At 32.8% G+C, this 17,885-nt stretch overlaps 1 protein-coding gene across 1 annotated transcript; it reads left to right on the forward strand.

The window, feature by feature from the left end:
* Positions 1 to 7,816: 7,816 nt before the first annotated feature.
* LOC145821413 (uncharacterized) lies at positions 7,817 to 9,196 on the forward strand. Its single transcript, XM_082917927.1, has 3 exons — positions 7,817 to 7,892; positions 8,001 to 8,154; positions 8,548 to 9,196. Exons 1-3 carry the CDS (start codon positions 7,817 to 7,819, stop codon positions 9,194 to 9,196), a joined length of 879 nt encoding a protein of 292 aa, XP_082774053.1.
* The last annotated feature ends 8,689 nt before the right edge of the window (positions 9,197 to 17,885 follow it).

Raw genomic sequence — 17,885 nt, forward strand, 5'->3', positions numbered from 1 at the left:
CTATCTCCTCCCAAATGAATATACATATATAATGTATTTAAGCACTTTATCACATACAATAATCAATCAATACACATATTTGCTGTATTATTCCAACCGTCATATTCAATGGCATGACACGTTTGATTAGTTTCAGTTTTCCCTAATCAACATACAGTGTCTACAACAATCAAGACTATCCTCCACCAATAGCCCAAAGCAGTTAGTTCTAAACAGATAATAAATTTATCAACAGATAAAATATTGACATTTTCATAGGTGAGTGATTAAATTATCCAACTACACCATTTACTCCCACAATTTCCCAATTTCACTATTCTCAACTCAATCTCACTTTTCCCCAAATTAATTATTCAAATTAGTTGTTCAACATAATTAGGGTATTTTTTTCCTTTTTCTCAATATCAACCCTAAGGTTCAATTTCATCAATTTGACGACAATAATTCCATTTTCCAAAGTCTCTCATACACGTGGAGTTTAACATTTGAAAACCCCTTTTTCTTTTAACCACCAAACAAACCCTAACTTTCCCAAAAGTACCCAACAACATCAACTAATCAAAATGACTAATATTTATGTCAAAACCCATAAGATGGTGTAGGATATCTCTACCTCAAAAGATGAGACCAAATGGAGGAGATGAAGAATTTCGAAATGCTCTAAAACCCAAGATTTTTGGATGGATAGGAAGCCCGCACCAAGCTCTACAGTTTTTACAAAGGCTCAAAGGTAGGAGATCACTAGAGGTAGATGATTTCTTAGAGAGAAGATGAAGTTTAGAGTGAGGTGCTCTCCAATAGAGGTTTTGAAAAGGTAAGAGAGAGAAAGAAAGTCAAAAAGTGATTTCACGGATTGATATAAAAATCGCCCCGCTCAAGCGTGGAACTCCCCGCTAGAGTGTAAGACACATACTCATGTTCGAGCGTGAAAAGCGCTGCTCGAGCGTCGATTGCACACTTCCAGAAGTTTTGCAGACCATGGTCCCCGCTCGAGCATCAGACTCCCCACTCGAGCGTCCGATGACCTGCAAAGAAAATACTAAGAGATGAATGTTCACGCCCGAGCATTAAAACTCCTGCTCGAGCGGAGAAGCAACAACAAAAGGCTCGCCCGAGCGTCAAAACCCCCGCTCGAGCGTGAAGGCCAAAATCTGGGCATCAACTTTTGGTTTCTAAACACAGCCAACCTGTTTCAAACTTGCCCAACATAACCCAAGACTTAAATACAAGGGTAAAGGATGAGAATGAGAATATGACAACAACACAATCACGGAACGGAGCCCGGAATACAGTAAACAATATAAGAGAAGGACCGGGATCGCTATATAGGCTTTCTTCCAATCATAGAGTAGAGCATTGAAAAGAAAGTCAAAAAGACTTTGGAGAATTTAATAAATGTTGAGTTTTTTTTTTAAAGAAAAAATTCAAAAATTTAGAAAATGAGGATTGGGATATTGGAGTTTTCACAAGGCCTGTGAGTTAAAAATCTCATTTTTCTTAATATATAACTAACATAGCATCCGTGCTATGCACGGATTGTGTTTACAATTATCTATAGATGTGAATTGTGATTTTTAAATGTTTTTTTTTTAAATGTCTTCTTTTTTTTTCTTTTTTATATTATATTAAAGTTTAATATTTTGATAATAATCATATGTGTTGGACTTTTCAAAGAATTAAATGTTTTTTTATTATATTATATTAAAGTTTAATATTTTGATAATAATCATATGTGTTGGACTTTTCAAGAATTTTTTTATGCTTGTTCTTAATGCATTAAAGTATTATTATGAGAGATAATAATCATATGTGTTGGGACTTTTTAAAGAATTCATATGTGTTGGATTTCAAAGAATTTTTTTTGTGCTTGTTCTTAATACATTAAAGTGTTGTTATGAGGGTAAGACTTGGGAATTGGGAAAAGTTAATAAATGCTAATGTTTTTTTTTTTAAATCAAAAAATCAAAAAATTTAGATTGAGAGATTGGAGCTCTCACAAGGCTTGGGGTTAAAAACTCCATTTTGCTTAATATATAGTACTAGCCTATCAGCCGTGCTATGCACGGGATAATTATAGATATTTATATTTATTTTAGATTTTTTTAATATATAAATTATGTTTTTAAAGATTTTTTATAAAAATAATTTAACAATTTTATCACCAATCATAGTGTATGAGAGAAGTTGAAAAAGATACTGCAGTAACTATACACAGATTGTATCTATAATTATTTGTATGAGAGGATTTTAAAGGCTAATCAGGGATTTTGACCAAATCAATAAATGCAGGCATGTGGATTGAAAAAAGTTAATAAATGCTGATCAGGAAATTTTGACTACATCAATAAATAAAAGGAGATAACTTCAACAAAAGGAGATAACTTCAATCATACAAATCACAATTTTTTTTAATGCTATCTAATCATCATCAATAATTAAAAAAATCAATCACAAATTAAGTCAATTGATAATTAATAATTTATTTTTCAAAAAACATAGTGAGTTAAAATGATCAATTACAATTTTTTTTTGTCAAAATACAATCTAATTATCATCAATAATTGGTACATTATGTGACCCTAATGAGTACAATCCCTTTTGTTTTTCAAAAATACAGTGCGTTAAAAATCAAATCACAAATTAAGTGAATTGATATTTAAAAAAACACAATAATTTTTTTTTCAAAAAACACAGTGAGTTAAAAAAATCAATTACAATTTTTTTTCCAAAATACAATATAATCATTATCAATAATTGGTACTTTAAAAATCAAATCAGAAAAAAACCAAATCAAATCACAAATATTTTTATGCTATCTAACTACAATCATATTTTTTTTATAAATAACTGTAAAGAAAAACCATTAAAACAGTAAATAAAAGATTAAATCACATTAAAAAAAAGAACCATTGAACAAACTACAATCAAATCATATTTTTCCCATAATAAAAAAAATAAATAAATGAAAAAAAGAACCATTGACTAACTACAATCACATTCAAAAAAAAGTACCATTGAACTAACTACAATCACATTTTTTTCTTTGTGAGTGTTTATGTTTATCTAATTTCAATCATATTAAAAATAAAATTAAAATAGTAAATAAAAAGATAAATAACATTTAAAAAAAAAAACATTGAACTAACTACAACAATCATATTAAAAAAAGAGTCATTGAACAAAGTACAATCACATCACATTACAATCACATTTTTTTCTTTATGAGTGTTTATGTTTATTTAACTTCAATCATATTAAAAATAAAATTAAAATAGTAAATAAAAAGATTAAATAACATTAAAAAAATATTGAACTAACTACAACAATCATATTAAAAAAAAAAAAGCCATTGAACAAACTACAATCACATAACATTTTTCCCATAATAAAATAAATAAATGAAAAAAAAAGAACTATCTATACTATATATTAAGCAAAAGGGGGTTTCTAACCCCCAAGGCCTGTGGGAGCTCCAATGTGCCAATCCTAATTTTCTACTTTGTTATTTTTTTTTAAAAAAATTAACCTCAACATTTATTAACTTTTCTCAACCCACAAGATTTTTTGACTTCTCTCCTAATTACTGCAGTATCTTCTTCAAAACAAATAATTTGTATATTAAAATTTTTTTAAAACAAATATAAATATTTATATCTATATGTATCTATTTATTTATATCTATCTCTAACCCACAAGTTTTGTGTGAGTTCCAATATCTGAATCTTAATTTCTTAATTTTTTTGATTTTTTTTTTGGAAAAAAAAAACGTAGCACTTATTAAATTCTTCCAAGTCTTTTTAACTTCTCCAATACACACACTTTTTTTTAACTTTTCACATACCTATTGCAAACAGTGAGTCTCCTTTTTGTTTTCTCCTTCTTGACTTCTCACTTCTGCACTTTCAACTTCAGTGACCACGTATACAAACAGTAAGTCTTCTTTTTGTTTTCTCCTTCTTGACTTTTCCTTTTGTTTACTGTTTTAATATTGTAGTTAGATAGCGCAAAAAAAATTTGTGATCTGTCTTGCAAATAAAAAATTATAATTTGATTTTTTAATATGATTATAAACTATCACAAAGAGAAAAATGTGATTATAATTAGTTGAATGTTTCTTTTTTTTTTTTTAATGTGATTGTAGTTAGTTTAATAGTTCTTTTTTTTTCATTTATTATTTTATTATGGAAAAAATGTGATGTGATTGTAGTTTGTTCAATAGTTCTTTTTTTTAATATGATTGTTGTAGTTAGTTCAATGTTTTTTTTTTATGTTATTTAATTTTTTTATTTACTATTTTAATTTTATTTGTAATATGATTGAAGTTAAATAAACATAAACACTCATAAAGAAAAAAATGTGATTGTAATGTGATGTGATTGTAGTTTGTTCAATAACTTTTTTTTTTAAAAATATGATTGTTGTAGTTAGTTCAATGGTTTTTTTTTTAATGTTATTTAATCTTTTTATTTACTATTTTAATTTTATTTTTAATATGATTGAAGTTAGATAAACATAAACACTCACAAAGAAAAAAATGTGATTGTAGTTAGTTTAAATAATTTGTATATTAAAAAAAATTTAAAACAAATATAAATATCTATATCTGTATCTATCTATTTATTTATATCTATTTCTAACCCACAAGTTTTGTGGGAGTTCCAATATCTGAACCTTAATTTCTTAATTTTTTTGATTTTTTTTTGAAAAAAAAAAACTTAACACTTATTAAATTCTTAACTAACTACAACAATCATATTAAAAAAAAGAGTCATTGAACAAAGTACAATCACATCACATTACAATCACATTTTTTTCTTTATGAGTATTTATGTTTATTTAACTTCAATCATATTAAAAATAAAATTAAAATAGTAAATAAAAAGATTAAATAACATTAAAAAAAAAAACATTGAACTAACTACAACAATCATATTAAAAAAAAGAGTCATTGAGCAAACTACAATCACATCACATTTTTCAATCATATTAAAAAAAGAGTCATTGAACAAACTATAATCACATCACAATACAATCACATTTTTTTCTTTATGAGTGTTTATATTTATTTAATTTCAATCATATTAAAAATAAAATTAAAATAGTAAATAAAAAGATTAAATAACATTAAAAAAAAAACCATTGAACTAACTACAACAATCATATTAAAAAAAAGAATCATTGAACAAACTACATTAACATCACATTACAATCACATTTTTTTCTTTATAAGTGTTTATGTTTATTTAACTTCAATCATATTACAAATAAAATTAAAATAGTAAATAAAAAGATTAAATAACATTAAAAAAAATGTTGAACTAACTACAACAATCATATTAAAAAAAAGAGCCATTGAACAAACTATAATCACATCACATTTTTCCTATAATAAAATAAATAAATGAAAGAAAAGAACTATTAAACTAACTACAATCACATTTAAAAAAAAAAAAGAAATTTTCAACTAATTATAATCACATTTTTCTCTTTGTGAGTGTTTATAATCATATTAAAAAATCAAATTATAATTTTTTATTCACAAGACAAATCACAAATATTTTTATGCGCTATCTAACTACAATATTAAAACAATAAATAAAAGGAAAAGTCAAGAAGGAGAAAACAAAAAGAAAACTTACTGTTTGCATACGTGGTCACTGAAATTGAAAGTGTAGAAGTGAGAAGTCAAGAAGGAGAAAACAAAAAGGAGACTCACTGTTTACAATAGGTATGTGAAAAGTTAAAAAAAGTGTGTGTATTGGAGAAGTTAAAAAGACTTGGAAGAATTTAATAAGTGCTATATTTTTTTTTTCAAAAAAAATCACAAAAAATAAGAAATTAAGGTTCAGATATTGGAACTCTCACAAAACTTGTGGATTAGAGATAGATATAAATAAATAGATACATATAGATATAAATATTTATATTTGTTTTAAATTTTTTTTAATAGACAAATTATTTGTTTTGGAGAAGATACTGCAGCAATTATGAGAGAAGTAAAAAAGTCTTGTGGGTAGAGAAAAGTTAATAAATGTTGAGGTTAATATTTTTTTTTAAAAAAACAAAAAATTAGAAAATTGGGATTGACATATTGGAGCTCCCACAGGCCTTGGGGGTTAGAAACTCCATTTTGCTTAGTATATAGTATAGATAGACTAGCCTATCACCCGTGTTATGCACGAGATAATTATAGATATTTATATTTATTTTAGATTTTTTTTAATATATAAATTATGTTTTTTAAGATTTTTTTATAAAAATAATTTAACAATCTTATCACTAACCATAGTGTATGGAAGAAGTTGAAAATAGTACTGCAGCAACTATACATTAGCCTATCACCCGTGCTATGCATGAGATAATTATAGATATTTATATTTGTTTTAATTTTTTTTAATATATAAAATATATTTTTTAAGATTTTTTATAAAAATAATTTAACGATCTTATCACTTACTATATTGTACATGAGAAACTAAAAAGGCTACTGCAGTAACTATGCATGATTGTATCTATAATTATTTATATGAGAGAATTTTAAATGCTAATAAGGTATTTTGACCAAATCAATAAATGCAGACATGTGGATTGAAAAAAGTTAATAAATGCTGATTAGGGGATTTTGACGAAATCAATAAATGCTAAGTTTTTTTTTTTAAATCAAAAATTTAGAAAATTAAGATTGAGATATTGGAGCTCTCACAACGCTTGGGTTTAGAAACCCCCTTTTCCTTAATATATTTACAATTATCTATATATGTGAATTGCGATTTTTAAATGTCTTCTTTTTTTCCTTTTTTATATTATATTAAGTTTAATATTGTGATAATAATCATATATGTTGGACTTTTCAAGAAATTAACTGCATTCTTTTTTTTTATTATGTTATATTAAAGTTTAATATTTTGATAATAATCATATGTGTTGGACTTTTCAAGAAATTTTTTTTTTTAATGTTTGTTCTTAATGCATTAAAATGTTATTATGAGGGGTAATAATCATATGTGTTGGGATTTTTCAAGAAATTCATGTGTTGGATTTCAAAGAATTTTTTTCATGCTTGTACTTAATGCATTAAAGTATTATTATGAGGGTAAGACTTGGGGGTTGGGAGAAGTTGATAAATGCTAAAGGTTTTTTTTTTTTTAAATCAAAAAATCAGGAAATTTAGATTGGGAGATTGGAGCTCTCACAAGGCTTGGGGTTAAAGACCTCCTTTTGCTTAATATATAGTACAGACTAGCATATCACCCATGCTATGCACGGGATAATTATAGATATTTATATTTGCTTAATATATAGTCAATAGTTTTGTCGTTTCTTTGTGTCATTCCCTGCGTGTATTTCTGGGTTCAATTCTTGTCGGCCTTTATTATTCCTCGATAGAACTTTCCTCAAAGGAAAGTACAAAGGTCAGCTACTTGCAGCAACGGCGAAAGATGGAAACAATGGCTAGTATTTTTTTTAGTTGTCTATTCATATAAATATTCACATTGAGCAGCATAGTCTAGACATATGACAGACGATCACACAGTGTGTTCCACATTTACATTGGTGTCAATGTTTACATCAATACACATTGATGTGCACAACAACAAAATAGTCAGTGATTTAGAAATTATGAGTAATGTAAACATTTACAGTAGTATACACTGATGTGAATGTTCATACCTGCGTCTGCTAATGTCAGTAATGGGTACATTCACATTATTATACACTGATGTGAATGTTCACATCAGTGTCTACTAATGTCAGTTTATCCATTATTGAGCAGTACTGTGAATGTTCACATCATTAATGACTTCAACAATCAGCAATGACATTATTAATGGACGTAAATGTGAATGTTGACATCATTGATGTTTACGAACCCAAATCCAAAAACAACAATAGTAACATGGCAATGTAGATATAAACATCCACATGACTTGTTTGCTTTATATTGTTTTTTATTCACTTTGGAATATTGTGAACAGTTGTGTAATGGTGTTGTGTTATAGGTCTATTTCCTGTTGCATTTGCGATTGTTGATTCAGAGACCACGGCTAATTGGTCGTGGTTCTTGCACGAACTTGGGAAGGTTGTTGATGGTAAGCGCCAGATTACTTTTATTTCGGATCGTAATCTTGGTCTGTTAGAAGCTATGCCAAAGATGTTCCTATCGGCTCACCACGATTATTGCTTACAACACTTGAAGAGCAATTTAAGAGACCGGATGAAAGGAATTGATAATGGATTTAGGGATCACCTAGTTAGTAGTTTGGGTGACTGTGCTTACGAGCCAACTGTGGTAAGGTTCCATGAAAAGCTTGCGAAATTAAAAGATGAGGGTAAGTAACGAGCACATAATTTTTTCAAGGACTTGGCACCTGAGCACTAGGCAAATTCATACTTCAGGTAATAGTAGTTTCCTAATGTATTCCATTTGTCAAGTTTAGAATGGTAGCGATGTGAAGTTTCAGTTATGTTTTCTGGCAATATGAAATTTCATATTCAGTTTAGAAGAAGTTAAATTTCGTATTGTACAATGTTTGTGATGTTGTGCAGGGGCATGCGTTATGGGGAGATGACATCCAATGCGGTGGAGTCATTTAATAATTGGATTAAAGAAGCACGCAATCTTCCTATCACTCAAATGGTGGACACAATTCGTACGCAGTTGATGCGAGAAATGTCTGCACGGCGTGACCAAGACCAAGCAAACAAATGGAATGAGCTTATTTGTCCTACATTCGAAACAATCCTTATGGATTCGTTCAACGACAGCAGGTCTTGGCAAGTTAGCAAAGCAAATGAGGATATGTTTGAAGTTCATTCGATACCATCTGTTACAGTTGACATTGCAAGGCGTACATGTTCTTACTTTAAATGGCAAATCAACGGATTCCCATGTGACCATGCTGTGATTGCTATTCGGAAGAGCCGCTACAATCTCAATGATCGTATGGAACATTACTTTCATGTAGAGACATATCGTGCAGCCTATTTGGGTGCCATATTCCCTATACCATCGGTAGAAAAGTCACCTTTTGATCCCACGGACTTCGCTATATACCCGCCAATTGTGAAAAGACCACCCAGAAGGCCGAAAAAGAATAGGATCCCATTAAGGGGTGAGAAACTGAAGCAAATAAGGTGCGGGAGATGTAATAAGTTGGGGAGCCATAATCGGAAATCATGCAAGGAGCCGATATAGGATGTACATTTTTCATTTCAACATTGTGTTTTATATTGAATTCTTATATTGATTTTTGAAATAAGATTGTGTTGTGTTGGCAAACATTGTGTTGCAATAAGATTACGTTGTGTTAGCAAGCAGAATAATGGTTTGGCAAACTTAGTATTTCATTTGTGTTTTTTCTTTTTCTTTTTGGGTACGAAACTGATATTTTGTTAAATTTTTAATGATGAATACATGATGTGGACATTCGCACTTATGTAAAAGAATCATATTATGTGAAAACTTGCACATGGGTTGAACTTTTTTACCTTATTGTTGTCAATGTTGACATGAATATAAACTATGATGTGAACTTTCACATGCATAGAGATTGACATGGTGTGAACATTCACAACTGTTATGAATAAGAACAAATGTGAATATTCACACATGTATATGTTATCCGTAATGACGTCATGTAGACAATGTGTACATTCCTGCACAAAGTATGTGTATTACAGAAAAATCGGGTTCAAAAAATCGCATCAATTTTACTCATCACAACACAGCATTATGAATATCATAAGTGAATATGAACATTCACATCAGTGTGGTAACTGTGAACATTCACATCTGCAAAACATTAGTGCATATGAATATCATAAGTGAATGTTCACATTTGGCAGACAAGAATAACATTCACAACTGTTATGAACAAGAACAAATGTGAATATTCACACATGTGTATGTGATTCGTAATTATGTCATATAGACATTCCTGCAGAAAATATGTGTACTACAGAACAATCGGGTTCAAACTATCGCATAAATTATGCTCATCACAACACAGCAGTATGAATATCATAAGTGAATATGAACATTCACATCAGTGTTGCAACTGTGAACATTCACATCTGTAAAACATTAGTGCATATGAATATCATAAGTGAATGTTCACATTTGGCAGAGAAGAATACCATTCACAACTGTTATGAATAATAACAAATGGGAATATACACACATGTGTATGTGATCTGTAATGATGTCATGTAGACCAAGTGTATATTCTTGCACAAAATATGTGTATTATAGAACAATCAGGTTCAAACAATCGCATAAATTGCACTCATAACAACACAGCAGTATGAATATCATAAGTGAATATGAACATTCACATTAGTGGTGCAATTGTGAACATTCACATCTGTAAAACATAACAACACCAAAGGTAGATCAAATTTCACAGGTGGCTTTTTTCCATTAATAGATGTTGTATCACTGTTTTACAATCAGTTGCTGTGTCAAAATGTCAAAGCATTTGATATTAACATTCATATCGAGTGTTGGTTAGTTTGTAGGTGAACACCCCCCACCTATAGGTTTTAATGAAGCTCTGATTTCTTATGATTCAAAAAACTATGTACTAACAAATCTCGTAGTCCACACCATTCTGAACTAGTGAGGCTGGCCACAATTTCTTCATGGTATATGTGCGCTCGCATAATGTAACATACTGCAGGTCCGCAGTCCACTCTGTAAATGCGAAATGGTTTTGATTAGCAGTTGACATGTATGTTTGCATAATGGTTATGGAGGATTTGTAAAAAAAGTAGTGAGGCTTACGAGTCGTCGCCTTGCTGAGAATAGACATCAACTGATATGATTGGCTGTGACGGATATTGGCCTGCTAACTTAGTGCATAGCGGTGATGACTCGCTAATAATGCGCACAACATGCTTGATGTATTTCCTTTGTGTAGGGAATTTCAAATTAGGCACCAACAAACATATGTGTGTGTACAGTCATTTAACGCATGAGAACAAGTGATATTTGTGTTCAAAAAGAGTCACTTACAACTTCCCGTGCTTGGTCGATATGCGGGTCATGTATGCCTGTCCTTGGACGTAATGAGTTGTAATGCCTCCACAAATTGTCTTTAGCATCATACACAACTATCATCCAGTGGTACTCATGGTGCAATGGGAATAGTACGTATCTCTCTCATTGGTAGTTTTTGACATGTGCATCAATGTGTTTACTCATTTTGCGAGGAAGGTACTCTCATATCACTTTCTGTACAGATTGGACAAATAATTAATGGACTGTGAAGTTTCACATTCACATTAGAAAAAATGAAATGATAGATTTTACCAAACAAATGCTCGTGAAGATGAATGACGCTTCATCTGAAGTTGGGTTGACCACCTCTTGTTGTTCATGTAATAGTTCGACATATGCATCTATGAGCTGCACAAACATAAGGTCATATTATATTATTTGTGGTGGGTGAACAATGTGTGTCTGTGGCTGTGGGTGTGTGTCTCTGTGCGTATATGCATGAAGAGTGAATCATCTTTGTAATGGCATATACTGCTGCGTATCGATTCCTTCTTGATAAGGTTGACAATGTCATCAAAATACACATGTGTAGCCTTCGAATCTCCTTTCCACACAAGCAGCCTGTGCATTTTGAACAAACCAATGTGAATATTTACATTGCACAGATCTGAACAAACCAAATAAATAAGCACAGTGATGAATATTGACAATTATGGAATGTGAATGTTAACATTAGGTGTTTGTACAGTCACTTGCTCATCGCCTCCACTCTTTTGTAAAGCTTGGACCTTTTGCTTGTCTTGTTTGGACATCTTGCTCCAGACTTTGAACTTGTTGGTCAAGGTTAATTTTTTGGGTGCTTCGCTAGTGGGTGTTTCTCCACATCTTCAACCATTTCAACTGTATGGGGCTGCTTTTGGCCAGGTAAGTCTGGGTACTGGAAGTCAGGCAAGCGATGTTCTTTTCGATCTTTTTCCTTTATATGCTTCACCCTAGAAGGTGGGCTGAGATTGTGTTGCATTTGGCTAGGGGGTTGCTTCTGTGCCACAACCTGTGTTACAATGTGGACTAATTGGTCATCGTAAAGGTCCTGAAGAATTGTTTTCTCGCATTCTAAGTCGATGACCAGCTGCGTTAAGCGTTTTATTTCTTCATCCTTCTGCTCCATGTACTTTTTTATTTCGGTATTCATGTTGGGTGGGCTTGACTGGTTAAACAATTTATGTTCAAGATCAGCTATGACTCTTGCCCTTAACTCCCATGAGAATTGAAGGTGTTTGTACTTTGCTTCCCATTGTCTTATGACACCCCAAGCTGTCACGACCCAAACCCGGCCCTATGGGTTTAGCACCGTAACCGGCCAGTAATCCGAGATTACCGAAGGCCTGCTTAACAGAAATATAGTAAAACAGAGTACAGGGCCTGGCGGAAGCTAATACAGTAATTAAACAATGTCCAATGAGCTGTGACAGTCTGTATGCAAAAGATTTTCCATGCATTCATACATAAATGGTACAGAACAGTATGAACAATATTCACATCCATTCAAACTAGGGACTCAACCCTACATAACAGTACAGAAAACATTCCGTCTGTACAAAATAGTACGGTCTATACAAAATTTACAGTCACACAGTACAGGGACCTAATCCCTGTATAACAGTACAGGGACCTAATCCCTGTATAACAGTACAGTAAACAGTCAGTCTATACAGAACAGTTAGACAGTACAGAAGACAGGTGGGGAAAACAACCAAAACACCCCCAAGCCATAGCATGGCAACTCGGAACCTCGCAGTGAGGCGCAAAGGCTGGCTTGACAAAACTGGAGTAACCCTGACGCTCCTAGCTCCGATCTGGTGCCTGTACACCTACATATATATATGAGCAATGAGCTAAAGCCCAGTGAATAACACAATATGTAAAGAGGTTAAGAATGAATGTCCTTACAGTATGAAAACAGTTCATTTCAATCAGTCATTCAGTTGTTCAGTACAGTAAACAGTCATATGTGGTACATCCATTAGCACAACAGTAACAGTAGGTCTTAAAAGACCGAACAGTAATGATGGCCATCAGTCAGTAAACAGTAGTGGTTCCACGAGGGAACCGACAGAGATCTCTGTAACAGTAACAGTAACAGTAAACCGTAGGTACTAAGGATGCCACAGTACAGTTCAGAAATAAAGGACATACATTCATTCAGTAAATAATACCAGTTCAGTAAACAGTTCAGTAAACAGTTCAGTTCAGTATTCAAAAGATAATCAGTTGAACATATCTTTACACAATTGTTACTGACAGAGTTCTGGGCTACAGTATGCTAGAGCGTGTCTCCCCAGTTGCCAACCCTACACAATTCACAGGTTGAACACACACTAAGCTACACAGTTGGGAAATCTCATAACTTAATCCCTAATTTGCCTTGGTGTGTTCTACAACGATATCCTCATCTAAATGTCTTAAACTAGGCCTAAGAATGCCTAGGATGGGATGAGGATGCAAAAATACACTTAGAAAATATTTCGCAAAGTTTGCTGAAAATAGGAGCCTCGCTCGAGCGAGACTTTCTACGCTCGAGCGTAAGCCCAAAATCAAAGGCTTCGCTCGAGCGAGGAATCCTTCGCTCGAGCGGTCTGCAAAACAGTAAAAGTACTGGATGCTGAAATTTTACGCGCGATCGTCGCTCGATGGTCGCTCGAGCGGAGCCCTGGACAAAGGTTCTCGCTCGAGCAGGGAATCCTTCGCTCGAGCGAGGAAGCCAAATCTGGAATTTCCAGATCTGCCTCCCAAGCTCAAACCAAGCATTCAACCACTCCAAACTCGACCTCTTGGGCCCAAATTCTGGAAAACATCATTAAATTCAATGTATAACAAGTTTCAAAGCTCAATTTATGAATTCAAGCCCCAAAGGTGAGTCAATTAAAACCACATTCAAACCCATTTTCAAGAACAACATTCAAACATGTCATGCATGAGTTTCAAACCAAATTAAATCTTCAAAGCTTGTTCAAATGGACTCATTTCTTCAAGAACATGATGAATTCATGGGGTATGACCAAAAGATGGACATGCATGTAACCTTTTGCCATGGAAACAACTCAAATATCTACATTACAAACATGCATGCATGAAATGAGTTCCAAATCAACACAATGAACCAATTCTAGACTTGAATCACTAGAGGCTCAAGAATCTAACATGAATGAGCTCAAACACATTACAAAGAGGGGTTGAATTCCTTACCTAGAGCTTTAGTTACAAGGCGTGGAAGTTAAATTTGCAACCTATGTTCCAATTCCTTCAATTTCCAAGCAATTCACAAGGTAGAACTCAATTTCTCTCCCTCTCCCTCTCTTGGTCGGTTAAGCACAAGAAAATGGCTGAGCAAATGTGTTTTGATTCAAGTATAAGGCTCAAGTGTGTGTATATGAGATAGTGGCAAAATGGTAAATATGGTAAACTCTTTAATTGGCTTATTTTAATCTAATTTAATCATACCTAATCAGTTTTCAGATAAATATACCATAAAATCACATTAGTTATGAGGGTCACGGAACATCAATCGGTTTCTAATTCGGCCGCCGATAAGGCCTTCAATTAGCAGTTTAAACATATAAACATGAACAGATAATCAGACAATCAAACAGATAGAATGCAATTAACTAACATATACTCAGTCAATTCAGTTTCAATTTCAGCCAGTCAGTTCAGTATTTCATTCAGTTCGATTATCAGTCAGTTATCAGTTCCGTTTAGCAGTAATCGGTGATTATCGGTAATCGATCAGTCCTTAATCAGTAAACAGTATGAGGGTTGTTACACAAGCCTTTCGATTTTCTTTGATAAGCACATCAATGAAATCAGGTTGGTTTGTGTTTGGTATGACAATAGGTCTGTCATCATGTGGGCTGCTAAACGGAATGTGAATGTCCTCATTAGTGTCCTTTAGCTTCATCCCATCCCCAGAAAATTGGGAGTTACTGCCATTGTGTTGTTCTTTCTTGATGTCAGATAGGTTGGGAGATGTTGTGGCTGGTTCATAAATTTCGAGCTCCACCTTCAATGTTTTACGCTTGAACTTTTGTAATTCTGTTAGGATTGCAAAGAGTTCGCTGGCATTAACCTGAAAATGAAAGAATTATGTTACTTAACGTATATATTTGGGTGGTGTTATAATGTGAATGTTTTGATCAGTAGTTGAAGGCCCCACCTTATTAAAACCAAAATCAGCGAAAGAGGTGGTTTTCATCTTCTTTTGTAAAGTAGTCAGATCCCACTTGACACAACGAGGAAAAGCATTGGGCTTGTGAGGTTGTAGGATGGTTGTGTTCTCACACAACCAATACTTCAATAAAACAACAAAGACATATGTTATTTAGCATTTGCATAGTAATCTCAACATATGTGAACATTAATAATAGTGGCACTGTTGTGAACATTCACAGTGGTATATAATGAGTGAATGTGAACATTCACATCAGTGGTTCAGATGTGAACATTCACATCTGTGAAACATAAGTGCCTATGGACATTCACATTAGTGGTACATATGTGAATGTTAGCATTTGCATAGTAATCTCAACATATGTGAACATTAATAACAGTGGCACTGTTGTGAACATTCACATTAGTATATTATGAGTGAATGGGAACATTCACATCAGTGGTTCAGATGTGAAAATTCACATCTGTGAACCATAAGTGCCTATGGACATTCACATCAGTGGTACAGATGTGAATGTTCACAATTGGCTTAGATGAACAACACTGAATGACATGTGAATGTTATTATTTGACAACATGGGTTCTTACCATCAATAACATGACACAACCGGTGACTTTTGTTGGCTTTTTGTCATTTTGGGAAATGGAGGATGTCAACGTTGTTCTAATTTGCTTGGCCCAATCATATTCTTGCATGCTTTCCAATGGGACCATATGTGCGTAGTAGCCCCATCCTATTGTCTCTCCGCTTGTTGAGAAAAAAAGTTTTTGGCAAACATACATGCAAACTAGTCGGGCGACTTCTTCGTTGTCATCTTTCTTTTTGCCATTCAATGCCTCGGTCAAAAGGGTGCGTATCCATTTTGAAGTCAACCGGCTGACATTTTTGCACATTTTGTTTATAATGCCAGCCTTTGGTTTCGCACCATATGATATGTCCATCGGCTTGCTGCCACAATCCACACCAAAAATCAGCTTGATGTCGCTGTCGTGTATGTGCATCTTCTTCTCCCTAATTTAGAAGGCATCTTTTGAAGCTTTGTACATTTGTAGGATATGCACAATAGCATCATCGTACTTCATGCATTTGTCAAGGTCGATCTCATTGTTTCTCAATGCATCTAACAAATGCCAAAAAGGTGTTTGTTGCAAGCAGCCAAGCTGTGCTTATGTGAATTTGGTGTTTTTCATTAATTTCACCAGTCCGGTCATGTTAGATCTGTAGTTCACATGCCGTATGTCAACATTGCTGCTAGTATTTGCTTGTGGGCTTTCTTCCTTGACATGGTACTCATCTCTCTTTCTCTTTGAGGTTTTCTTTTGTGCAAGATCTGCAAAATGGAGCATTTAAAAAAAATTAAGTAAATTAAGTCAAGGCTCATGTGATTAGCATAGTGGAACAGATGTGAACATTCACAGCATTGCCACTGATGTGCATGTTCACAGTTGTGTGCATGGGTGTGAATGACCAGAGTTTGTGTGTGGATGTGAATATCCACATCTGTACATGGATGTGTATGTTGACTGTGTCAGCATAAACACAATGTATATAATGTGTGAGCGTCTAAAAAATAATGTATTTTTATACAACCATGAACAACATTGAAGAACATGTAGATGTTAACACAAACATATAAAATGGCGTTGTGAACATTTACAGTCCTAATTTGTATGGCAATGCACATTCTTACTACAATCATGCAATGCCAATCTTGTAAAACAGCCTCAAATTTGAAATACAATTTGAAACATAGGATAACAAAAGTGATACATTTCCTCTAAACACGGTGGTTAATATTCACAAACTGTCTGTAATAACCCTGACCCCTAATGAACGTTAAGTCATGATTAAGTATGCCTAATAGTGATTTAGAAGAAATCTGGAATTTAATTTGCATATGTATTGCATCATTTTTGTGTTTTTATCTGTTCAATGTTAAATTATCTGTTTGCGTTTCATGTTTTAAATTGAGAATTGAAGGCCTTATCGGCGGCCGAACCGGAAATTGAGTAATATTTTATGATCGTCGGAATTTATATGATTTTATGGCATGTTTAATTGAGATGTGTTTGGGTATGATTAAATTAGATCAAATGAGCTAAAATTACATAGTTGGTCTTAATTACAATTTTGCCAAGATAGTGGGCCACTTTGTCCAAACATGTTGAAGCCTTAGCACACCCCATTCAAACACATTTCCTCAGCTCATTTTTGTTGTCCTAACCGACTAGAGAGAGAGGAATATGAGAAATCTTGTGGTCTTCAAAGAATTGCTTGGAATTTATGAGGATTGAAGGAGTCTTTCATATTTGAACTTGTACATCTTGCATTCAAGGCTTAAGGTAAGGGAATTAATCTTTTTAGTTATGAATTTAAGTAACTTCATACTTGGTCCATGATAGATTGGTGACTGGAGCTAGAAATTGGTTTATAATGTTGATTTGGGTAGAGATTCATGCATGCATGTTCATAACATAGCATTTGGAAGTGTTTTCATGAGAATTCTTTGCATGCAAGGCCATATTCAAGTTATAGTCCATGAGTTCATCATGAATTGGAGTTTAATCTTGCATTTGGAAACATTGTGGAGCATTGGATTTCAAATAAACACTTGCATGTTTCATACACATCGTGTTCTTTAAAGTATTGTCGAAATTA

The sequence above is a fragment of the Camellia sinensis genome, chromosome 3 (assembly GCF_055761805.1).
Source record: "Camellia sinensis isolate YWXY chromosome 3, ASM5576180v1, whole genome shotgun sequence".
Classification (NCBI taxonomy): Eukaryota; Viridiplantae; Streptophyta; class Magnoliopsida; order Ericales; family Theaceae; genus Camellia; species Camellia sinensis.

Coding starts and splice junctions, on each gene's coding strand:
- LOC145821413 (XM_082917927.1), top strand. CDS start 7,817: ATGACATTATTAATGGACGTAAATGTGAATGTTGACATCATTGATGTT. Junction 7,893..8,000: donor CAAATCCAAAAACAACAATA/GTAACATGGCAA, acceptor GTTGTGTTATAG/GTCTATTTCCTGTTGCATTT. Junction 8,155..8,547: donor TTAGAAGCTATGCCAAAGAT/GTTCCTATCGGC, acceptor GATGTTGTGCAG/GGGCATGCGTTATGGGGAGA.